Source organism: Thermobia domestica, chromosome 3 (genome assembly GCF_964235325.1).
Source record: "Thermobia domestica chromosome 3, izTheDome1.hap1.1, whole genome shotgun sequence".
NCBI lineage: Eukaryota > Metazoa > Arthropoda > Insecta > Zygentoma > Lepismatidae > Thermobia > Thermobia domestica.
The window spans coordinates 143,482,806-143,510,090 of NC_137456.1; the positions used below are offsets into that span (position 1 = coordinate 143,482,806).

At 31.1% G+C, this 27,285-nt stretch overlaps 1 protein-coding gene across 3 annotated transcripts in view; it reads left to right on the forward strand.

Annotated features, from left to right (window-relative positions):
• Positions 1-25,739, forward strand: part of LOC145680782 (proton channel OtopLc-like) — a 159,797-nt gene extending 134,058 nt beyond the window's left edge. For all 3 annotated transcript variants that reach the window (XM_081751784.1, XM_081751785.1, XM_081751783.1), the window contains exons 6-11: positions 1,309-1,467; positions 2,543-2,718; positions 7,657-7,918; positions 10,290-10,433; positions 17,239-17,714; positions 22,059-25,739. In XM_081751784.1, the coding sequence (XP_081607910.1) occupies positions 1,309-1,467; positions 2,543-2,718; positions 7,657-7,918; positions 10,290-10,433; positions 17,239-17,714; positions 22,059-22,373 (1,532 nt within the window). In that variant the 3' untranslated portion in view covers positions 22,374-25,739. The remainder of the gene's footprint in view (positions 1-1,308; positions 1,468-2,542; positions 2,719-7,656; positions 7,919-10,289; positions 10,434-17,238; positions 17,715-22,058) is intronic.
• The last annotated feature ends 1,546 nt before the right edge of the window (positions 25,740-27,285 follow it).

Genomic DNA, 27,285 nt, shown 5'->3' on the forward strand with positions numbered 1-27,285 from the left:
AGTTGCTGATGATGACTGTGATCCTCGAAAACATTCCTTAGTTTTCTTAATTATTGACTATGAAACGCTTTCTTTTATTTACTATTGTGACTAGTGTCACTGCTTGCAATCTATACCATTATCGTTGTACAGTCTTATTCATAAAAACCTGACCACTCACATCTCTGAAAAGCCCTTTGTTTTAACTCACATTTGGAATCAAATCAAACAAATGTTGATTTTCGCAGGCTAATTGAGATCTTCAAGCAATTGAATTACCTACGTATGGTTGCCAAAATATAACTTTTTCAAACAAGATCTCTGGCCAAGATTTTGTGAACAAGACTGTACATTTAATAGTACTGAAATTTATTCGTATTGGCATAACCTGAAATTGTGCCTGATTTTAACTGTTCAGTAGATACAACAATTTAACAACAGTAAGCTTTTTTTTTATTACACAAGTAACCAAATGATGGACCCTACGTTCCTGTGTGATTAAGTTGATTTTTCGTGTGTAAAACAACTTTAGGACACAAATATTTATGGTAATTAATACTGTAGATTTCAACCAACGCATTTTCACTTTTACACTAACTATAATTTATGATTACTAATTTCGTTAAATTCTACCAACCAATATTCACCGTGTGACTAACGTTTATTTTTGGTGGTTAAGTTGAAAATTGGTTGTGTTTAAGGTGAAAATTGTTTGGTTGAAAACTACTGCGGCAAAGTGGACATCATCAATATATTAGTACTGTTGAAAAATGGTGATTATCACCAAAATCCAACATTGGCCAACACTTATTTGGTTGTTTGAGTAATCGCAGTTGGCTTTTTAGTACAATAGTTAAAGAATGCTTACAAAATAGAGATTAGTTTATTTTACAGAATAGAATATTTTATAGAATTGCTACGTACTTTAGCAAGGAGCTTGTTTACCTTTAGTGTGCATATGTCTGGCTTGCAATATAGAAGTTCAATGTTAACACCGGACGTTAGGAAAGAAACTTTGGATTAAGCTTCGTCTAGAAAGTACAATAAAGTGATTTATTAGTTTCTAGGTGCTAAATACACAATAATTAACAAATAGAAAGCTTGATATTCTTTATCCTTTAAAATGCTGCAACTAGAAACTAATATTATGTAAGGGTATACTTTTTAAAATTAGATACATGAATTACAGAAGAAGTAAGGTTTCGTTTCCTACATCTATTACTCATTAGTGTAAGTTGTAATTATGCTAATAAAATACTTTGAACAAAGAATTTCGCTTACAGAATTGTATTCCTTATGTGATAAATTCCGCTTCATTTATTACATTAGATGCTTCATTCAAAGAAGATGTTGAATTTCGAGAATCTCCAGATGGTGACCTTCATCTATCAATACAACTGCCATGGCATTGTGCAAACCTTCCTCATCACTATTGTTTTAGCTATGACCGACACTCGGGGAGTTTTTATTTAAAAGTTGGTGCAGCAGGTAGGCATGAGATATGACATTTTATTAATTCTTTTACTGCTAATTTTATTTTATGGTAATATGTGTTTATATTACAAGCTTTCTTGCGATTCATTATGTTAAGTTTTACTTTCTTCTCAAATTTTGGAATACTTGTCCCGGGATCCAATCAAAAAGCAGTTGAACACAAAAACAATTCCTATTATTTATAAGTTAAGAGTAATAATTCAATTAGAATTTGAAGATTATTAACACAGCATCATTTTAAGGAAAGCTTCATGTAGTCAGAGTTAAGTTTCAAAATGTTTCATATAATTAATCAGGTTAAAATTTAGACATAATTGATACATAAGAATAACTGATAAATGGAAGGCGACAATTATCTTTGATTGGTAGTAAAGATGTAACATTTTTATTTGTTTTGGACATGAAAAGAAAATTTCTTGAACTTAGATTTATTTACTGAAAACCAACCCGACTGACTTCATTCAAATTTGAAAAGTAATTTTTTCGTATGATAGAGTTTAGTGAGAAGATGGTAATGTGTATTCTAACTAATAAAAGAGTTAGATTTGAAAGCGCTGTTAGCACCTGTTAAAAATGACTTTAATAAACTGGACACATGATTTGTAGAAGCAATCATTTTATTAGTTTACGATCACTAAGAATATAACAGTTTACAACGTAATAGTTTATATTACGAGTATTCCATCGCATTCAAAACAAACATTGTCTAGATTTTTAAGTAATATAAAATAGAGTAAAAATAATATACTCAAAATCAACTAAATTTCTTGATTTTTGGGTAAGTAACAAGCTTTTCTAGGAAACACACATATCTTTCTCTGACACATTTCCATTTATTATTACAATGCACTAACTGGAATTCCTCTAAAATAGTTTCTCCGAACTTTTACCTATGATTACGTTTAACAACAAATATTAAGTCGTTTGCTTGTAAATGAGCGTCCATTTTTTTTTTCCTTCGTGTTTCAGCTTAGCTCCATAAGTTGTTACAAAATTGATTGTTGTGATTCATTACATTATTTAGCTTGCATAAATAAAATTTAAATCAGTGTAATTTTGCTATTTTCAGGGTTCTGTTTTGGTCACCTAATACACAGTGCGCTCCTGCTGAGTCACCAAGTCACCTATTTTACAACATCTGAAGAGACTTACGAGAAATGCGCACATGTGGCAACATTGATTCTCGATATAATCTATCCTACATACTCGTTTTTCCAGTTGTTCATTATCTTCAAATATTCTAACGTAAGTAGCAATCTACATAAGTTTAGAGCAATTAAGGAGAAATAAAATAAAATAAAAACTTTAGTCCAATTTTGTTAAGAAGTCATTTGTATATTGACTGATCAAATAATTGTAGTTTAACACAGTGTGTAACGTGGAGTCAGAAATGCCACTAAGTCTGAAGAGTCAAACTCAAATCTTGGCATGAAAGCACGTACACTAGCCATTTGTCCATTCAATACTATTTGTGTATTCATGCATGGCAGGTCCGGCTCACATGTAAGAGCTGCATATCCCTGCATATTGTAAGGGGAAATAAGTATTATAGGTTATGCCGAATTGCATTGAAGTTTTTCAAGACATAATTGTCACGATCTCAAAGATGACATTTCTCTCAACGATACTGTTACATTATTTTACTTAATAATTTTTCACTCACAGCATTGCTCCTAGAAGTTTAATGATGATGTGTGAGCTGCGCACAGACTTTTTATTCTCTTGCATTGGAATTAATATATACGGTCACTACAGCTTATTTTTTGTTAGTAAGAACAACATGAGGTGTAGTTTTTACAACTATAATAAGTTCGATTCCACGCGAAGATGCCGAAGACATACAAACAGTTCGTTCATAAGGTGATCAAGTAGTGTAGGGTAAACATTTTTTGAAAAATAAAGAATAAATTGGAGATTTATATATATAATATAAAGCTTGAGAAAATTGATAATAATTACGTGTAATAATGAGTAATGTATTGATACACTCGTTTGAGTAATTTTTAAATCCAAAGTTTGATAAAATTTGAACAGAAGTTTGTTCCTCACAGAAATATTTGTATAATAAAAATGTATGAAATATTAGACGTTCTGATAAATCCAAGTTGTGAGTTAGTCGCTATCTTGATAAAATAGCAGCGAAATAGGTTCCACGGGAATTTTTTCTCCCCTTTAAGGTCCATAAGTATTGACAGCAGGGAAGAAGTCGAAGGCAAAAATTGAAAAGCATAAAATTATCTACAAAACCATGTATTCCAGTTTCCCATACGACAAACTACTTAGTAGATAAAGAATTAAGTTTAAAATAATCAAATACTTTCTAATAAAATAACGGTAGTTGTTTTATCGCTTTGATTCATTATTTGTCGTTTAAATGATTTCATCACCACCATACACATATGAAGCGGAATTGGTGCTAAATGTACTTATGATTATTTGGGGCATAGTTTTAAGTGAGCTTAAAGATTTATGAAGTGATAGGGTTTAGGTTCTGTCACTAGACAAACAGAAACATATTTTATGCGTATTTCCAGCATTATACTTTCTGGTTTTTCAGAACTGAATTCTCAATCTTTTAACTCCGCCATGTGATGCTAAGTAAAATTGAAAAACTAGATGCCTCTTCATGGCCAACTTTATAATATACGTGATACTTGGTTTTATCCCCGGTGGGGTACTTGCCTTACATGAAGAGTGAGAAGTGATCAGATTCCACTTCAAGCAACATCTCATTTCTCACATTCCCACCATGCTGAAGAGGAATGTTAAACTCGAATATTAGTCAATGGAAAAATCTGTACGCTCAGTGGGTGTTGAATCCGTGAGCACAAGCACGAAAGGTACTAATGACTTAAATAAAAAAAAAATAAATAGAACCACGTGAAAGGGCAATTGCAAACAGAAAAATTGGTATTGAGTGAAGCCTCAGTTTTCAATACAAAATACAGAGTCAGTATCCATGGATTTTTCTTATTTGCATGTGAGACACTGTGTTGATTCTTGAATGCATAGTGTTTCCTCTTACACTACTATATTTTTTTATTGTTATTAAAATGTTACTAACGGTGTACTTGTTACTTAAAAGTGCCAAGTGTTAGACACAAAAAATACCTCGCTTAAGAAGAAAAATTTATTTAAATAATTTCTAATAATAGATGCTAAATATTACTCGCATAAGAAGTTTTTTTTAAATCTAATAACATACGAGAAAACGTAATCGCATAAGAAGATAAAATTATTTAAAGTAATTCCTGATTTTGTTTTCATTTTTTAAAATAAATAATATTTAAAAAAACAAATTCTAGTTTGAAACTTCTTCCTCAACCCACTTAACGATGAACTAGCTGAGACTATTAAATACAGGTTTGTATAAATAAACAAGGTATCTCCTGAAAAAGAGAGACACGATATACATATATCTACATAGTTGTCATTGTGTTAAATTTGAAGTTAAAATGATCAATAGAGCCCAGATTTCCATGCACAAACCAACCCCGAGATATGCATGCAAATATGCACGAAAAATATCAAAAATATGCACTGAAATATGCATTAAAAATTTAACATATGCGCTGAAATATACACTAAGAAAGTAAAATCTCGATTTCGTACAAAAATATCTTATCTTAATAACATCTGTTGTAATTAACTGTGTACGCCTTTCTTACGTTTTCTTTTGTAAACCTTCTGCGTTTATCAGTAAGCAAAGTTTTGTAGATCGAAAAGTTCCTTTCTACATCAGCAGAAATTACTGGTGCATTTGAAAAACACCAAATGTCTTCCTGTGTTAGGTCCTCTTCCAATTCATTGTTTTCAAAATGAGGTACATTTGCAATGTCACAGATTGTTTTCTATCCGGGATTTTTACCTAATATTTGGCGAAGTTTATCTGAGTCTATTGTCGCAACATCGTGAGTTTCACTGGACAAAGTCTACGATTATTCGTCTAACAAGGAGAGTGAATGCTGAAAGCATTGTTATGAGTTTTCCAACTGTCTGATAATTTTAGGTATTCTCGAGAAGTGGTTGTGTTACCACTTATACAGAAACAATTTTGTGACACATAACTAGGGCTGCGTCATCGGGATTTAGTGAGTGTACAACTGTCTTCACTTGACTTAAGTTATTTGCATAATACGACACAACTTCTAGCCACGAGCCCCATTGGGTTAAAACTGGTAGCGTATGTGGTAGAACAGTTTTCGCAACTTCGTGAAAGATACGTACGCGCGATGGAGCTTTCACAACTACTTTGTTTACATTTAGTACAAGCACATCTACTTCTAGATATTGACATCTGATTGTTTCTGCTACGCGATGAAGACTGTGTGCAAGACAAGTCAGGTGGACTAATTTAGGATACAACACTTTATTCTATTATTCTATGCATTTTATTCTATATTTATGCTACAACATTTCTTCTTTTATTTACAAAGTGATTCAGTTTACTTTTAAGTACAACCTACTTTCTTGTGATATACTCTAAAATACGCTAGCATGCAGCAATAAAATTCGGAAATATGCAATATTCTGCAAAGTTTACGAAATATGCATGCACATCGAAGTTCACTCAAAATATGCACTTATATGCGCTATCATATGTGTCTCAAATGAATCCTTACAAATCCGTAGGAAAGAAAAAGATACTTTCCATACGTTTCTGCATGTTACTATAAACAAGCATTTTGCATAAAAATCCGGGCTCTAATGATCAAATATGTTGTTCTATGTTGTTATTTTTTTTTGAAAGTCTTTCTAAAACCCTACTAGATAAGCATATATTGAAATATGTTATCCTTAAGCCTTATGTTAACTGATATTTTTCTTTTGATGTATTTGGAACAACTTATCGTATCTGAATTAATTTATCCTACTTGCAATGTGATGCATGTATGAGGGAAATTGAGGACAACTAGTTGCCTAGAGAACTAAATCTTTGATTTCAGATCAAAAGTTCTTAATAATTTGAATCACTGCTTATTTTTGTATTGTAGAAAAATCTCGCAATAGTCGATCCTGGAGATGATTGCGAGCTTTAATAACAATTGCTGCTATTGATTAGTTACATTCAAGTCTTTCACAATCTGGGCTTTAAATTTAATTGAGCTCGTAAATTAACTTATGTTATTAATTTAGGTTTAGTCATTATTCATTTATGATAATACTTAATTAATCAAGTGAGAAATAAGTTTCTTTCTAATAATCTAAACACCTGTGTACATTTAACAGAGTCTAATTATATCTTTAAAGTAAATGCTAACAGCATCAAAGGCCAATTTTATCGTGGATGAAAGCTAAAGATAACAAATTAGGAACAAAGTCAAAGTTACAAATTCTTGAATACTACGAGTAGGAGTATTTGAATCCACCATCGTTATATTATATTCTAACCATTATGTTTTAATATTCGTAATATTGACTGGCTTACTGCACCAAAGAGATTAAGTCAAGAATTACCATAGCTAAAGAAGCATTCAACAAGAAAACATACTTACGAAGAAGTCGCTCAAGTGCTGTATATGGAGCATTGGATTATATGGTTCAGAGATTTAAACATTACAGAAGTCAGAGAAGAAATATTGAGAAATATTTCGAAATGTGGTATTGGAGGAAAATGGAGAAGATAAAGTGGATAGAGAAAGCAACAAACGAAAATGTTTTAAAACGGATAGGAAAGAAGAGGACACTTCTGGCCAGCATCCTTCGTAGGAAGGCCAATTGGATTGGACACATCTTGCGAAGAAATTGTCTCCTTCATACCACCATAGAAAGAAAGATGGAAGGAAAGCGAGGAATAGGAAGAAGAAGAAGAACACAACTGATTGATAATTTAAAAAATATATTGGGAGTTAAAAGAGCAAGCTGAAGATCGAAAAACTTGGAAGAAACATTTCCAGGCCTAAATCTAAAATTGAAAAAAAAAGAAGAAAACTCATTAATCCCAGGATCTGCTGAAAGGCAGAATACTTAATAATAATAATAATAATAATAATAATAATAATAATAATAATAATAATAATAATAATAATAATAATAATAATAATAATAATCTTGACTGAATTGCATTGAGTCAATATAGGGTGCCAGATATCGTTGCTGTGGCAATGAATCTTTATTTTTGTAAGCCATAGAGCTAGATATTTGAGTCTTACATTTTAATAACGTATTTTATCTTTGTTTCAGGTGATAATCAACAGATGCAAAGAACTTGCAAGGTTTGCTCTTATGCATTGCATAGCTTCTAGTATATGCTTCTGGTTTTGGACCATCTTGAGAGAGACAATGGAGTCGTTGACATGGCATAGCAGTGGTGGTGGCAGTTCTACTACCGTAAGACCTTCTAGTACCACAGACGATGAAGAGGATTTTTATCGTGCCTCGCATAATTTTATTGGAGAATCTTTGGAGTCGTTGGTTGCATTACCTTTAACATCATATCATGAACGTAAGCATATTAAATTCTCTGCATTCAAACTCTACTTGCACAATAATCATTTCCAAAATAACTGCAATCATAAGTCTAATGTTAAGATTCTAAAAAAGAGTAAAATTTATAATTTTTAAAATTTTATGTAGTAATATGTAATTCAAACCTTGTTTGAAAATATTCATCATATATACATTTTAGAAAGCATATTATTACACATATAATTTAGGACATTGGAACTTTATACGATAGATAAGATTAATTTTGAATTTGGGTGTACAAACTGAAATAGGGCTACGGGGGAAAACTTGAACATTTCAAATGGCAAAGGAGTCGAGTAGTTTGAACGGGCTCGGCAGAAGAACTTTTGCTGAAAGTTCTGAATTGGCTAGGTTGCCGACCTGTTAGTGTTTTACGTCAAAACACACAACTCGATAAGTCCAGGGTCATATGAATCTTGAGCCAATGTCTTCAGACTTGTAGATGATGAAATATTCGTTGTTGATTTTGAAGTTGCTAACGGGTTTGATTTGATGAGTTTTTGGAACTTTACATGCCGATTTCATGTTGTATCAGTTCAATGAAGAAAAACTGAAGAAATGCGTCTATATGGTATTTTTGTAAATCTAAATGTTATTAAAAATAAATAAATAAATAAATATTCATCCTTTTAGAGCGTTCGAACTAATCACCTTAATTATCGATTCGAAACTGGAACTGAACTAACTACAATGTCATATAAGCTTTTCCTTCACTTTCAGTATTATGAATTATTTTCTTTCATATTTCCTATCTTTGCGTAAATAATCTCAATTAGCAGTGACCAAGCAGGTGCATTCTGCAGGTATTATAAAATAACCTTCCTATGGCTAACTTAATATTTCTATATAGTAAAGCAATTACTTTCCGTGGAGAAATCCACAAAAGGCTAATCTATGGATTTCACTTAATTCGTACAAAAGTAAAATTCCTTACATAGGAGGGAATTTCCCAAGCCCTCGATTGCTTTTTAGGATTTGATATTTTCTTAAATGTTGGCTTTAACTTTCTTTTGTATTGTCTACTTGTATCTTTTAAAAAAATACATAGAGATGTTTCAAATCATTTTCTCGTGCTGCTAAACTTTCAAATCAGACTAGACATGTAAAAGGAATAATCACTTCAACTAAACCAACAATTACAGTTTAAGTAAAACTTTTATTAGTTATGGGTATATATACATAGAACTTAAGTAAAAGGAAACTCCCTCCATCTCACCACTATAGAAGTTGCTTAGAGTTCAATACTATTAAGAAATAACAAATCATAAATTTCACATTGTTATTTAAAAAAAAAAATGTTATTATCGACTGAGCCTCTCCTCCCCAAACAAAAATTATGTTGATACTCTCGCATACGGATTGTGATATATTAACTCACTGAAGTATAAATATCGGTATATGTAATATTATACATGTACAGTCAGTGACAGAAGTTCTTTCCATTTGATGAAATTAGTTTCGTAAATAACGTCAAAATGGAAGGACAATTTGAGTATAGTTTTCAGTAAATTAAAAAAAAAATGTAATTTTCTGTACCTTTTAGCGTTGAAACTCGGTGAAACGGCCAAAATACATTTTACCAAACGGAAAGAACTTTTGTCGCTGACTGTACAATTAATATCCATTGTGTGAGAGAGACAGAGAGGTATTAATGATCATTCATCAAATAATAACTCGTTTAGCAACAAAATGGATAATTCATATGTAAATTTATTTATTTATTTTTGTAAAGATTGTTGAAGTTGCTAGGTAACTTTCTTATTATATAACATGGTAGAGTAAACATAGATATTGCTTGATATAGAACACCTACAAATATGTTATGATTTTTACCTTCTATTAGAAGTATGTATGTCCATTGTGTAAGTGAACATTTTTAGAAATTTTGTGATTTTTCTTTGTAAATGTTACACTTTTGAATGTTACACTTTCTCGTAAGAACACTTACAAACTCAAAAATGTTTTTCTATTACTAATGTCTGAATTTATTAACTATATTTTTTGGATTTAAAGAATAGTTTTAACCAAATTAACAAAATTTGTGATGAAATTGGTTTGCTTAGATTTTTAACAAAAGAACAATTAGGCAAACATAGTAGTAGTAGTAGTAGTAGTTGTTGTTGTTGTTATAAAATTGATATATGTGTAGGCTTATGACAAAATATGGGGTAGAAGTTAATATATATATATATATATATATATATATATATATATATATTGTCAAAAGGAAAGAAAAAAGTACAAGGAAGGAAGGAAGAAAAAGTGTTAGCAACAATGTGTAACGCCAATTATACTGAAGAATATACATTCAACACCATTAAACACTTTATTTTCATTTCTTTCCTCAGGAGGAGCTCAAAATCTACTTGCATCTTGGAATGACAGTTCAGCGTTAAATGATTTCTGTAAAGAAGCCGGTGGAATGTCATCTATTTTTGAAGATTTTTCACCGTACCTATATCCATTTACCATTGAATACAGCATTCTTGTCGGTGAGTAAGATAAAAGAATATTTTTTTTCACTTATTTATTGAATATGGGCTCTAGCCAAAAGCTCCAGAAGGAAACAATATCATTTAAATCTTCTGTTATAAAATTTTGGGTTAATGTTTTCGTCTTCAATGCAAAAAGATAGAAGCTATACAAAGAAGATGAGCTAGAAAATTGCTAAGGAGCTATACAAAGAAGATGAGCTAGAAAATTGCTAAGGAGCTATACAAAGAAGATGAGCTAGAAAATTGCTAAGGAGCTATACAAAGAAGATGAGCTAGAAAATTGCTAAGGAGCTATACAAAGATGAGCTAGAAAACTACTAATAAGAGCAGAAAATTAATGGAAAAGAGAAGTATCTTTTACCAGCTTATAAAAGAAATGATAGCAGGAGATAATAATACCAAACAGACATTAAAATAGTCTTAAGGTAATAAATAACAAAGAAACATAATTACAAGTTGAACTGTAGACTACGTGTTATGCATCTACGATGCTGGAAAGATATTAAGCTGCATTACAAAATATTCAACATAAATAAAAATTGAGAATAACTGAACTATTTGTTGGTATGTATTTATATTGAAAGCTTAGAAGTTATGCTTGCTGTTATGTAGTGAACCACAGTAAGCGTTTTGATATTACGAACTCCACTTCTAACATAAATAATTTGATTTACAATAATTTGATTTACGATAGAAAAGCAAGATAAAAAGTAATGCCAACATTGATATAATTCGTACATGACTTATACTAGTTTCATTCCTTTAATGTAATTGCCACTCATCTCTCCCGCTTTTTGTCACACATGTACAAGGCGCCGTACACCGCAAACGTTTTGTGTTATTTCTTTATTAAAATTAAATTACCTTTATTCCTAAAGGTAATTCATAAACTGCGTATAAGCCGCTTTATTAGTGAAATTGTACTAAATTTAATTAGCAGAATTTCATGTTAGCTTTAGGTGTGTTTTTTTCTAAATAAAAGAAATTTCAGTTAAAGGATATGAAAAACATTTTTTAGCTATTTAATTATTCTTTCACACCTAGGTACATGCTGTATATAGCATTGATGATAGACATCACCTGTGTGGAGAAACCTTTATGTATTGGATGGGAAGAATTGTGTGGTACAGTGAAATAGTGAACGATAGTTCGCTACTAAAAAATATATTTCTTCCAGTTATTAATTTGGCACAAATCCTAGTGATTGGCACGGCACTATAATGTTAGTTCTAGGCGTGATCAGTTGTGTCTTTAACGGTTGAAATGTGGAAAACAACGAGAAACTACTATACTGTGTTTCCAAGTTTGCCGCATAAGGAAAATGGAGAAACATGTACGATAGATGTACTCAAGGCATAACATTCCATGGGTAAAATATTCTTACTCAAATCTCCAGGAGAGGAAGATCTTGGGAAAAAGAGCATAACAGAAAAATGATAAATATTAGGACCAATAAAGATAAAAGTTTGAGAATAGGAACATGAAATGTATGTAAAGATTAAAAAAAATCGAAAGATCAAACATAACAGAATAACTTAGATTTGATGGAAATAAGTGAAGTTAAATTAAAAGGTAGGGAGAAAGTTTGAAAGAAAACTATAAAATGTTCTATTCGAATTAAAAAAGAAAGAAGAGGAAAGAAAAAAGAAAGAAAATACATGTGGAAGTAAATTTTACAAAGCGACTAACAAAGAAAGTATTAAACCTAGAATTTGCACATGATAGAATTATAGTGGTGAGATTTAAGGGAAATGAGACAGATCTCGAAGTAATACAAATATATCTGCTTTCCAAAGCGTATATAATGAAAGAATTGGAAGAAACTTACGAAAAATTAGAGAAAAGTATAGAAAAAGAGTGCATGCATAATTGAAGACTCATTGTAGAAAACAGTGTAAGTGCCATCTTGCAATTGTTTCACTTGTTTTATTTTATTAAAATACGTTTACGCCTTGGTTATTTTTTCATACATAGCTTCACTTCGTTATGCTGGGTTGTTTTTAAGCAATAATATTTTCTATTTTGTGACGTTTGGGCATAACACTCTCTATTGTTACAGTAACTATTGTTTTTGGCACTTACATTGTTTTCTACAGCGAGTCTTTAATTATAATCGGTAATTTTAATGTTATTATGGGAGAAGAATAGCAAATGGAAACCAGCAATCTGGAATATGTGGAAAACGGTATCAAACAGATTAGGTCTTGATACAGAAAAACTTTCGTGATATTTTTGATTTTTCCCGGACCAGACATTTTCTCATATCACAATCTGCTGTTGATCGTGGTTGATATTAAGTTGAAAAATGTAGTCAAAAGAAAAGTAGGATACAATAATTAAAGTATTGTAGAACTGAAAGATTGGAATTTGGAGAAAAAATATTCACTTATAAATTTGAGAAGAGGTATTTAAATTCAGAAGAAAATGCCATAGAAATCAATGAACAGTGGAAGCATTTCATGCTTCACATATAATATACTGAAGAAGAAACATAGGTCATTGATTGTAATAGTCAAACCGAAACTAAAATTCCATTGGTTGCTGAAGAAAATGTTGGAGAAAGTAGTAAAAAATGGTGTAAGGAAGCAAAGTTGTACTGAGAAACGAAAAATGATATTCAGTAAGGTGAATAATGAATTGCAAAGGGAAACTGACAAAGGTAAGGCAGTATATTATACAAGTGAATGTGAAGTGGTAGAGAAATGAGAAAGACTAGATGAATATGAACAGATGTGCTGAGAAGTTAAATCAATTAAAATATGTCGGAAGTAAGCTAGCACAAATATGGAAGTTAAAAAAGAAGACAATGGATGGAAACGTAGCTGATGAGCAAAAGAAGTGTTAGGTAGATGGAAGGAATATAGCAAAATATGATGTGATAGTAGAAACATACCTCGTAGTCTAGATGTTGCTAATGAAAAGTAAGTAAGTAAATAAATACTGTTTATGATACTGAGATTTAAATCCAAATTAACTTTGGGGCATAAGGAGGGGTAAAGCAAATGCTTTAGATAATATAATTTTTGAATTAACCAAAAATCCGGAAAGAAGTGGCAGAAAGATGTGAAGAGCTGTTTCTTATAGGCTATAAAATATGTGAAATGAGAAAATGGGTAAATGAATTTTTACACACACTCATGGCTGTCAGGAAAAAAAAAATAATGCAAAAAAGTGCAAGGAGTACAAAACAATTAGTGTAATATCACATGGAGAGAAAATTCTACTGCAAATATCTATCTATCTATCTATCTATCTATCTATCTATCTATCTATCTATCTATCTATATATATATATATATATATATATATATATATATATATATATATATATATATATATACCATGTGACAGAACAAATAAAGAAATTGAGAATCTTTGCTTTGATTTGAGTTTAACGTCTCTTTCAGCAGCGAGGCTCTATGAAACGTGGACACAGCTTGACGGAGGAGTCGAAACACATGCGCTTCGACCGAGGATCGTAGCCAGCTCTCTCGCGTCAAATACGCGTACGCTATCCTCACAGCCACGAGGGAACTCACGAAAAATTGAGGAGTAGTAATTCGGATTTAAAAGGGAAACGAACAGATGTACACCACTAGTTTACTTAGGGTTAACGGAGAAAGATTTATTAAAAAGAAGAAGAAAAGAAAGTATATGCAGGGTTTATTGCCGATTAGCCGAGTGAATTGGATTATTTTGATAGGAATGCTAAAGAAGATTGGGTAAAGAAAAAGAATCGAAGACTCATAAGAACAAGTGGGTAAAAGGTGGACGTTTAACGAACGGATGATATTCTTGAAGTAAATTTTAAATTGAAAGCATGCTTGCAAAGCCACAGACAAAGATGTAAGTGTTACACTTGTAATTCAAACAAATAACTATAAATTACCGATAAGTAGATAGTAGCGTAATATCTAAGAATAAAATTTAAAACTTTGCAAAGAAATAGGCTACACAAACATGAATTTCTATTGTTTTTACTAGTTTGAAAGTAACAATTATCGTGGATTTTGGTCAATTGCCATGTAATATATGTTTAAGGTAAGGAAAATTTAAGTGGGTTCAGTAAATTCGATTTCTTATCCGTAGGTTTTGTATCAATTTCAAATTGCGCTTTCCTATGTTAATGAGCTGAGTCGATTAAGAAATTCAAATTGAAGAAATAGTTCAATAGCGTTGACAACATACGAGGGCTTGAATTCTTTATGCTCAGTAAAGTATTTGAAATTTAGTTCAATAATTCTGTAAAACATCTAGTGGATATATAATTATGCAGTTCGTTGTTATTATTTCTGTAACATTTGTGCTTCCCATCAAAATTAAAAAAAAAAAAAAAAAAAAAAAAAAAAAAATTAAAGTGCAACATCATTGGAGACCTCAAAGCCACGGGTGCCTTGCAGAGAAAAGAGGGAAAACTGGTTTTTCTCCTATTGCTGATGTGACTTTCCTCTTAGAACTCTGGAACTGCCATTGCTTCCACATAAAGGGTATAATCATGAGACGTGAAACTAAAAATTTCATTTAACTTTTCATTTCTTGATTCTAAAAACGAGTCAAGTTTTGTTTCCACATGAATCCAAGCATATTATCTTGTTTCGCCCACTCCAGTGAAGAGTAGTTTACCTGAAATTCCAGAATATTCGTCCTTTACACACTTAAAAATTATTAAACGATATGAAACAGTTCAGTCTGATACAAGGTTTTCGCAACCCATATGTTTACTCAGGATTCACCAGTAGGTCGCAAACCATAGGTTGAAAATCGCTGTGATGTTTATTAATTTGTCGTCTAAATACAGATATTATAAGTTGACTACATTGACTACAAGTTGATTACAAGTTAGTACAAAGAAATAAGTGTATCAAGAAAATCCATAAATCCCATTACATAAAATTGCACACTTGTCTTCCACTTACATCAAATAATTTCATTAGTGACACGTATGTAACGAATTAATTCCAGTTCTTTTAGCAGTTCTTAAAAAGCGTTAGAACATATGTTTCCATGTTAAAATCTTAATCACTGATTCTTACACTAAATTATGACTCGATATTTCATGCTATTTCAGACGTTTAGCGGAGCTGGAAAGTAGTAAGTTTATATAGGGTTGCCATGGTAACGACAACAATGTGATTTCAACTTCATAGGTTTTGCAATTCTATAGTTGAATATCATAACTAAGTTATTTGTATTTCAATTAAAAAAAAATGTCAGTTTAATTCTAGTCATTATCACACCAGTGAATTATCATTTACCCTAGCCATTATAGCTATTTTGTCATTTGTCAATCTCTATAATCTACAACATGCATTCCCTTAAATATAGATCTTATTACATTTTACCCTCTTGCGTGCTTATATGTTTGGGCTTATTTATTTATTTATTTATTTATTTGAACAAATTCCCAGATACAGCATAACTTTGCCATTTTACACAGGGAAATGTTAACAAAAGAAAGAAAAAGCAAGACAACAATAACAACAACATAGAACGGTGTTAAAAAAAAGAGTGTAAAAGTAATATTCTTCCGTCAAAACTCGTTTAATTGCTCTATCAAACACCGGGTAGCTCGAAAAAATGTCCACATCAGTTGTTACTTGATTATAACAGTTTGGTATTCTGTAAAAAAGAGACCTCTGTATAATTGCCAACCTAGGACGGGCAAGATGGTATTTCGGGCGATGCGGGAAGGGATACGTAAGGATAGTTCCTGAAGTAATATTTCCGATCTTAAGTCTCCATTCACTATTTTATGAAGATTTCAGGTCAGAGATAATTCTACGTACTTCCGGAGTCTGGATACTCAGATGTCGCAAGAGTTTCTTCTTAGATAATATTCGAAGTGCAGGAACACGGAAACGGACTATAGCGATAAAGAAATTCATAGAATCAAGTCTGGAGAGATGTGTAGATGCTGCCATGGCCCATATGGGCGAGCAGTATTCGATCTTGGGCACTATTAAAGTTTTATAAAAAGTTGCTAATGACGAAACAGTGCGTAGTTCAGTGAAACGATAAAGAAGTCCCAACATGCGCATTGAATTCTTACTTAATGAGATGTGGTCAGAGAATGCGAGTTTTCAATCAAAGATGACTCAAAGATCATTATGACTAGCAGAATATGTGATAGGAGAATCATTGACATGGTATGTGGAGAGAACAAGAGACTTTTTCAAAGTAATAGTAATACTGTCTTATTTCTTATTGTTGAGTTTCAAGTGCCACATTTCACACCAGCCTATGAGGTAATTTATGTCTTCTTGTAGAGCAATTGTGTCATGGAGACACGATATTTCTCTGTATAACTTACAGTCGTCAGCAAAAAGCAGAAGGCCACTAGGTTGAGCTGGTAAGTGCGTGCAGAGATCACGAGTTGGGGGGTTAGAAGTTGCCCCTGAAAAAACAACTCTCTGTTTACGGTCCTTCAAGTAGCTGGTGATACTTCCGAAGTTAACTTGTGCGTAGCACTTGTAATTATAAATCATACGTAAATGTATCCTATTATCATAACTTATCATTATTATATAAGAATTAAGTTGTCTGAATAACATTAGTACTCAAATTATCAATAAACTAAGTTTAACGTTAGGAATCTGATGAGAGACATGAACGAATAGTAACGTAATCTTGTTTCTCTGTATATCGATGATTAATTTTCTTTTTGTATTCCCAAGTTAACCAATCTATTCGCATCTAAGGTTATTCATATTGAGAACCAAAAAGTTTTATAAAAAATTATTGTTGTGAATATTAATAAGTTTTTTTTGGTATTTTTCATTTCAATTATTTGTTTTTATTTCAGTTGGAGTTTTGTTCATAATTTGGCAGCATATAGGAAGTTGTGCAGGACAAGATGATCCATCGCACGAATGCCACGCACTGCCTATGAGTTATGAAACAGGTTTCTCAAGTAATCTAGTAATCCATGCTGATTGCCATTCTGCTAATAAAGGATTGTTCGCCGGGATGATTGTCCTGGTGGGCTCTGTCGTCAGTATTATTCTCTTCTTCATCACAATGGCAGATAAGGCATACACAGACACAGGACTCCTTGTAAACTCTGTAACGGAATTAATGTTGTTGGTTTTCATGACAATTGCCGTAATATTTTCATATCGTCAATTAACACGTTTGGATGTAAATAAGAATCCTATATCTCAATTGGATGACCTTCTTCTTTTCATCTGTATTCCCGCCTTTTTCCTTTACGCTATATTTAGCATAGTACCTGCTGTTGAGAAGACTAGCTATTTATCTATCGTGACGATATTGCTACAGGTAAGTCACAGCGAGTTTATTATTATTTGAAAGAAGAGTACCCATAAATTAATTTTAAATTTCTAAACCACATAACAGAAGAATTTACATAACAGCGTTTCCTTTAAGAATTGTACGTAACAGTGTACGCATAAAGTTGTTATCACTTTATTAAGAGACAGTACCCATCAAGTTGAATATCGTTTAATACTTTCGATATAGTTTGGAATGTAGAAGGTAGATAGTTAAAGATTTAAGGTTATGGGTATGTAAAGCATTATTTATACGTCTATAAGAAGTTAATTGTAGTGTAAGAACTGTAAGGTATACGTAAGTCTAATTTGTGCGTCTGGTTTGTTAATACAGTATCATCATGTAAAACGTTAGGAGATCCATCCCTGGTGGGGACACAATATTATCCGCCAACTATTGTGAGAGTAATAAAATACCACGCTAATATTTGTGTTAAAATGCGTAAACTCGCGGTTTAACTTGAAGTACCAAAGCAGGAAAGCTACACAGTAGTTCTCCTTTTCCTCGCAAAAACCTTGACGATATATAGAATTTATTGTACTTTACTATTAAGTAACTATCGAAAGTACCGAGACTCAGTGGTTAAGTCCTCCCTCTTAAAAAAAAAAAAAAAAAAAAAAAAAAAAAAAAAAAAGTAATTGCAGTTTGTGGCAGAAAACATCATGTTCATTTGTTCTTTTACTTTTCTTGCATTTTGTCTCATTCTCCTTATTTTATTTGCTCTCTCATCTTCATTCAATTGCATTCCTCTTTCATCTCTTTTAGCTTACAAAACATAATTACAGAATGTAAACTAAGTGTTTTAATTATTATGTATTCGGTTTGTAATCTAGTAAAAGGAGGAGGAAAGTAAACAAGTTTAATGAACACTTTAGTACAAGTAACACAAGAAAATTACTGAAGCTGGTGCTTTCCAGCTTGAATTAATTGAAAAGAATTTATATTTACTTTTTAATAGGTAATGATAATATTTTTTTTACACTAATTTGATAATTTGCACGTTATAATCTAGTATTGGTTCAACTTTCTTAAACCACATTTGGTTTTATACTCTGTATTTTTGAAAGTTTATTAGAAAAACAAACAGAAGAAAACCAAATGAGGCAATATATATTTTCTAAACAAAATAATTCGCAGATATTCTATACTTTCTCTTCTTTTATTCAAATATTTTCCTATCTGTTCTTCCACTTAAATGAATTTGCAGTTAGCCAATAATATCATCATCTCAGTAGAAACTGCTTTTTTAACATCATCATCATGCCTATTTGTTCAAGCAGGCTTCATGTTTGTGGAACCTGGGAATTGAATTTTAGTAAATGTTAGTTGTGTTTTCGCACTTTTAGAAATATAGTAATTACTACCTTGTAGACTGCCGACAGTAATTGAAATTCTTTTCAAGTATTATACCTTGGTATAAAAAAATATGGGAGGTGTTGTGCAATAACATACAGGCCTAATTTTATTGTGTAAGTTAATTACGAATGCTAGAGTTTTGTAAATTATAATATGCGAAATGATATTTTCCAGTTATTCTTCCCACGTTTATGCCGTATAAATTTAAGGAGACGGTGATGATGAGAATGAGTGAAATGTTGGATTGAAGAAACAGGGAGAAAAACGGGAACATTCCGGGATAACCCACACATACGTTGTTTGTCTACCACAAAGCCCACTTGGCGCGAGCTGGGGAAAATTATAGTATAATATTGTATTTTCCTGTGGATTTCCGTATTACTTAAATTATTCCGATTAGATTTGGATAGTCGATGTTTCACTCTGTTTTGTCCATAATTAAATTCACTTTTGTCAATTGATAAGTGTTTAAATACCGCAGCCTATTTCACTGTGACTGCTGTTATAATCAATTTTATATTATGTCATGGAAAGTGGACCCGAATAAATCAAAATCTGACATAAAAGCTATAAGAGCATTGTCTTGTTAGTTGTTTAGAAAGTACAAAATATTTCATACTAAGATAGTTTTCATTAATGACTTAGAAAAGATAGAACAGATGTGTAGATTGCTATAATAATAGTATAATTCGCCAGCAGGTCCTCTATTTCGAGCAGGTCTCGATTTCGATACGAGAATTCAGAGATTGTTTGAAGTAATAGTTCGTTAGTGATTTAAATATCTTCAGTGATATTTTAAGTGTTATTTTAATACGTGTTATTTTAATGTCAGATAATGTACTATAAAGGAAATTTCAAGTAGTCTCAAATTGCCTAGACTTTTCACGAAGAAATATTCAGAAATTTTATATCTTGATTTCGATTTTGTAACTGTTCAATTGCTTGAAAATAGGCTTGAAAGGATATTCACGCCTAATAAATGCTGATGAACAGTAAACGTCATAACGTAAAGATTTAGGATTATGACAGTTAAAATTTTGTTGTGATGGAGGTCTGTACCCCACACCTTAACTGGAAGAAGGGAGGGGGAAGGAAGCACCATCTATGTATGATAGATATTTTCGCTGAACGTTGTACAAATTGTTATAGGCACCAAAATATTTAGAGCGTCTCTGCTTCTTGGTACTTCCCATTGCGGACCTGTTGCGGTGGGGTAAAAAAAGGTGTAACGCTTAAGAAAATTGCAAAATTGTGTGGCGCTTATGAATTTTATTCTTTTATTATGGAGGTTATTTTGAATCAGGATTTATTTTTAACAAGATGTCGGTACAAGTTTAAGAAAACGACTAAATGAGTTTTAGGTAGAAATTACTGTTATTATATTGTAAGAATTCCTTCAATCAAAGCTTTAGCTGTGGATTGAAACTATGAATGTCCAGATATAATGTTTAACATGGTATATTTTCAATTACTTTAAGCTGGAAATAAGGGAACAATTTTGTTCTGTTATTTGGAACTGTCCGTGAAGAAAAGCGAATATTACGATGATGTTTTAATATCACTAATAATCTTGTAATATGTTACCAAGCAAATATATAACCTGCAACTTGAGTCAAAATTCGTTTGTTTCAGTAGGTTTAGAGATGCTCTTATGAATACGCACTCAGATTTAATTACTGTTTATTAAGCTTTATTATTATCTACAAGATGTCCAGAAACGACACCAAAGAACTTTATCAAAAGAATTCTCATGCGAAAACGTGAAAATAATTATAGACCAACGTGGATGCACAACAGACTGTAACGAAAAATCCCAAATATTTTTTATAACGCAGAAAAGTTGCATTTTGATGTGAAAAAGGCAAAAATAAGATTTTACGGTAATCGGAACATGCTTTGACGTGCTGCAAGTACGATAAAATTTCATAAATTTGACGTTTTTTCATGCTCTATTTCAGCCTCCTTCACTCTCCTTTTATTTGCACTATAAGAGACAAACTTTATTGAGGGGAGGAATAACGAAGTAATCATTCTGTCTTAGTATGCAGTCAGTTTTCGTTTTATTTTATTATTATTATTATTATTATTTTTTTTTTTTTACATATTTTTGGCTTATGATTTTTTTAACTTACCATAAATGTAAACTCTCCCCTCCCCGGTTTGTTTTATCAATAAAAATACATAACAAGTACAAAGTTTTTATAGTGCAAATAAAAGGAGGATGGAAGGAGGCTGAAATAGAGCAAGAAACGTCAAGTTTATGAAACTTTATCGTACTTGTGGCACCTTACAGCATGCTTTGATTACACCAAAACATTGTATTTCTTTTTAACATCAGAGGACAACTTTTCCGCACTATTAGAATTTTTTTTTCGTTCTATCCTAGTGTACAATTGCATCCTTTCGGAGTTATAGCATATTGAATATTGATCGGAACAATATGAAAAGTATCTTAACTTCAGAACAACATTCAGATGAAGATCGAGCAAAGAAAACATCGTAATTTTTTTTGAGCCTAGATTCTATTAATGAACAAGTGGATGTGGAACAGGGGAGGAGATAGTTAGTCTTGAAACATGGATGAGATCTTCTAGAAACGAAGAATGATAGACCAGGAACTGAAAACTGGCACGTATTCCATATCTTCTGACACATTGACGAAATCTAGGCTAAAAGTAATTACAATGTTCTTTTAATTCTCGAGTAATTTAACATTTTTCATATCGTTCCTTACCAATTTTCAAAAGGATCCATTTACGGTATGCATTCTTGGTCTATATTTTCATGTTTTCGTGTAAGGATTCATTTCATAAGCTCTCTTGGTGTTGTTTTTGTATGCTCTCTCGTATACTTTCTCTCATATATACTGTATAGATAGATAGATAGATAGATAGATAGATAGATATAGTTATATAGATATAGATATATAGATATATATTTGTTTTTTTTTCACCTATTCCCCTTCTGTCTTTTCAGGTTATACAAGTACTTTTACAAACGCCATTCATCATTGATGGTCTTAGAAGGTGCAGTAATACTCATGCACTACGTTACGAGAAGCCTGGACGTGAACTCATAACCTTCCTCATCGTATGCAATGTAGCGATGTGGATAACGGAAACCTTTGAGATTAAATCCCATAAAATGCGAGATGATAGATACACCTTCTACGGAGAAGTCTTGTGGACAATGTTAAGCCATATGACCCTTCCACTTACAATGTTCTATCGGTTTCATTCTTCAGTTTGTTTGGTGGATATTTGGAAATCAGCTTATGAGCGAGGGCATTAGTTCATTTTTTCCATCATAAATGTACAGTAGAAATAAATATGAGAGTTTGAATGAATTGAGTGAAGATTAAAGTTTTACTTCTCCGTTTGACAGGAACTATCTATTTATTTTTGATGGAATGGAACTATTATATATGAATAGAAATCCTAATTCTTAACAGCGAAAAAAAGTATTTGATTTATGAAAATATTCCTAGCTTGCATATACAATGCAAATGGAAAAACTTCACGATTCTGATTTTTTGTTCTGTTTTCATAGATAGTTCAAATAATAGTTTTGTTTTAGAGTGATGGACAGATAATAAGGCCTTAAATAAGGTGGTTAAGTGGCTATTTTTGTAAGTTGTTCAAATCTGAATGCAAATAGACATATAGTATATTTCTAAACCAAAGGTATTTCATTTTTGTTAGTAATAAACACCAATTCGAACACTACATGTATGCACTTGAGTCTGTGGAGCCTAAAATAATGTTTCTTTTTTTTAACACGTTTATTATTTATGACAATATTATTAGAAATATAATTTCTTCCAAAATATTAAAATATTAGAGATATTTATATACAAGTACAGTATATTGATTAAATAAATAGCAGTTTTTATTTTAATATTTAAGGTCTCACGGAGCCTATTGTAGTTTTTTATGATAAAGAAAGTAAGTGTTATAGGTGCAGGTTTAATTATAAATTTATGCTTACATTCGAAATGTTTAAGGAATTCCCAAGTACCAACAATCCTGAACTTATTGTTAAAATATAATTTTCATTAATCAGGTTACATTTGGTTTAGAAAAGATATTTGATAATTATTTTCATTTGTATTTGAATAATTTATTAAAATGATGGGAAAACTACCTTACCGTTAGCCCTTGAAACACCAAATATCATACATGTCAATTTGGAGAAACTGAAAAAGGAATCTGTGAACGAGTTGAAGATTAACTGTAGTTTTACACGGTTTTCTTTGAACCATAGCAGAATTTGAATTTCACAAATATGAATATTACATGTTTTTCATATAAATTTACAGGCATCAAAATAAGACCACTCTAAAAACAACGTAAGTTATTGTTGATATAAAGAAAATTATATACGCTTGTTCATCTCTGTTGTACATTATGAATTTTAACAACTTCTATATGTAAGAAATATACAGGACAAAAGAAATCTAAGCAGCTACAAGGCAAATTACATTTTACGATGTTTTTGTATTTATACAGCGGAATATGAGCAATCCAATATAATGGTACTATTGTTAAGTTTCCATATAAAGCATGTAGTATACAGCTTATAAATTACTTTACAGCTACCATAAAAAATGGTTTCGCAGTACCAATACTCAGTCGAGTTACTAGAAACTTCATAGTCCTTGCAAATTATTCACAAATAGTTATTAAATTTTTAAATTCTGATTTTAGAAAAAGTCTGATTTCATGCTCTGTATGTGTGTGATGTATAGAAATAATAATTGTATAGTGTACATTATTTAAGTTAATATCAGTGTACTTTTTAACAGTATTTAATTAGAATAAAAACAAGAACCAAGGAGAGTGCTATATATGTTTTTTTAAACATTTCCAAATAATTTGAAAATGTTCTATGAGATTTCTCGTATGAATGTGATATGAAACCATATTATATACTGCATATCCTGGTATAAGTAGCCTAGCTCTTGATATAAGAAAAAAATGTAAAAATACATACTAACAGTTTTTAACTAACTAACAACAAATATAGATGTCATTTTTTTTTAAAAAAAAAGAGCTTTATTTAAAGTTACGAATATATTTTTATACTTGGATGTATAAATCGGTTTATTGTTCCAACTTTGTTGTGTCCAGATGTTTACAACTACAATCACTTATGATATTAAATGATTGCCATACACACTTAGTATTTTGAGGAGTACAAATTATTTTAAAATGTAACTTAAATCCTTTAAACTAAATATTTTTTTTTTGACATGAAACTATTAACGAAGAACACTTGTTGTGGAACCACGGAAGTATTAAGAGGCGTTAGTACACTGAAAAACAGTGAAATGTTGCCCCTTTTCTCAGACACGAAATATTTGTTAAACAAATGTTTTAGATCCTATATTTTATTATTCTGTTGCAAATATTAATGTATCTTTCTAATAGTCTTTAGCTATCATAAGGTTATATTTCCTAAATTAAAAGATAATGATTTGCAGAGAAGAGGGAATATCCTTACCAGTAATGAAGGTTAAGATAATCAAGAAAAATGTTATTTGTATTGTAAATTTCTAAGAAAGAAGAAGGAAAAAAATAAGAGATTTCAATTTAAGTCTTTCGTGCTACAAAGAAAATAATAATTGTTTTGAAATGAGACAATAGCCATGACAAATATATATATAATATAATATTCAAAAAGAGAAGAAAAAGTATTGATCAATGAGCTCAATAAGTAGTAATAATTCTGTTAAAAAAATAATTTGATGAGATATATTTAGGAATTACTAGAGTAATATACAAACTCAATACTATAATCGAAAATTAGAAAAAAATGAACAGCTTGTTCTTGATTGTGTATAATCATAGATTCCTAAACACAGAGTGAGACAGAAATAACAGGACCTTAGAGAGTAATAACGTGGTTATAATGGAAAATTATTTTGTGCTTACTTAATTCCCGATTGGCAAGTTATTGATGTGTGATTTCAACGTGAAGTGTTTTTTAGCGTGTTTCACTAATACACCCCTAATCAGGTTGGATGACAATTTTGATGGATGGGTTAGTGTACGAAATTTAACATTCGTAGGTCTCTTGATGTGACATTTTGGAACTTTAGGTATAGATTTCTCTGAAAACTTCTGGTAATGATATGTTTCAAAAACAATGTAAAGAATTATTTTGCATCTCGCTCATTTCTAAATTTAAGAAAAAATTATATGTGTTCTTAAATGTATATACAACCTTTCGGACACAAACTTAAGTAATTTGACATGTATGAGAAAATGCAACATGTGTACTATTTGAAATACGACAGACAATTGTCCTATTACTTGTGACTCTCTCTGTATATTTTGATTAACTTAATTAGAATTTATAATTCTGACATCTGGATTTCATGCAAATTATTTTGTCAAAATGTTCGCTTTTCCTAACATAATAATATTATTCAAATAAAACAATTGTGAAAAAAATGTATAACTTTGTTAAATAATTGCAAGCTTATTGTTAGTTAAACTAAATTATTTTGTAGCACTATGTTGTTATTGTTGTTACTTGTTAGTAATTCACTGAAAAACGACAAAAGTATTTGTCAAGAACAGTATTCTTTTTACGAATAACAGTTCAATGCACTCAATAATAAAAGTTTTCGCAAAATGAAAAGTAGTTGTATTAATTTTAAAATTTTCCCTCAAAATCCGTAACTTCAAAATACATTTTCAATTTTAACGATGAATGAGATCTTACGAATGAAGAGGTTTCCCCTTAAAATAAATTCATATCGTTTTGCCAATTTTTACATTCCACTAATATAGTATGAACAATGAAGAACCAGCAGATATTCCATTGGAGTATGGTATTGTATGGTGCAACGCAGAATGATTGAAAAAAGGCTTCCGAAAAGTGAAGTATGGAAAAGAACGGAAAGCATTAGTTGCATCGAACGGAAAATAAATATGAAGTGTTACAAATAATAGGGGCGAAAAAAAAGAATTTTAGATGTATCTAAAGATAACACAAAATAGTTAAGACATTGGCGGTCGGAAAGTAGGTACAGTAGAAGGAAAAAAATGGAAGGGACGAAGATGGCTACAGTTGATGAATGGTATTAAAACAAAAACTGCACATGAAGACAAAGAGGTTAGCTCAAGACCGTGGTCCATGGAAGCTTAGTTTCCAACAAGTAAACTGCTAATAATGTCAGAATACCTACTATGAATATCGTAAGTAGTTTGGGGAGAATTTTGGCAGTAGAGGGTTAAGTTTTAATATGAAGATGAATTATATTTTGTATTGATAACAATAAAGCAAGGAACATTTTCTACAAACCATTACAATAAGTATATACATATATAATGGACATTGAGTTCCATCTTAAGAATGGTCCCTTTTGTGTTTAGTTTTCTGTAAGATGATGAGAAAATTAACCTGCAGACGAACATTATTTACTCCAAACTTTTAAATATGTTTTGAATAATGTTTATGGAATTTTAACACAATTTCTTGCAAAATTTGTTAAAAATTATGTAAGGTAATGAATTAGAGATATATTTTCATCTGATAACTTGGAATATACAATGTCCCTAATGTAACACTTTGTACGAAATGCTCATTGTTGGATTATCAGAAAAAAATAACTTAAGAATGAACCCTTTAGTGTGTTTATTTTCTCGAAGGTATTAATGCTCTTAAAATACAATTGGAAGCTCTCAATTCTTTACAGCAAGAATACTAGGAATACTTTCTCGCTTTTCTGCAAGATTATTTTATAAAATAAGAAGCGATATTAGAAATAAGAGCACTCTCTTTTTATAGAACTTCTATATCCTTATCTTAAATAGAATTTGAAGGAAGACGTAGATACTTCGCCTCTTTCAAAACTTTCGTTCATATCTGCACAATGAAACATGTACTATATTTTTGATGTGTTTGTGTAGACGAGATTGCGAAGTGACGTCAGAGATATGATGGTTAAAGTTATTGCTTTCACGTGAATTTTGTTGCGTGTGCGTAAGTTTTACAACAAAACAAAAGATGAATATAACCCAGTGCTTTCTTTTTTTCTGATATATAGTTTAGTAGTACGATCAGCTTAACTTTACAGCTAATTTAACCTTTGTGCTTGTAAATAATATGTACAAAGGTTCATAACCAATTACAAAATGATCACTATGATTTCAATAAAAGTATGAGGAACTAACAAATCCTGTGCATGATTTAC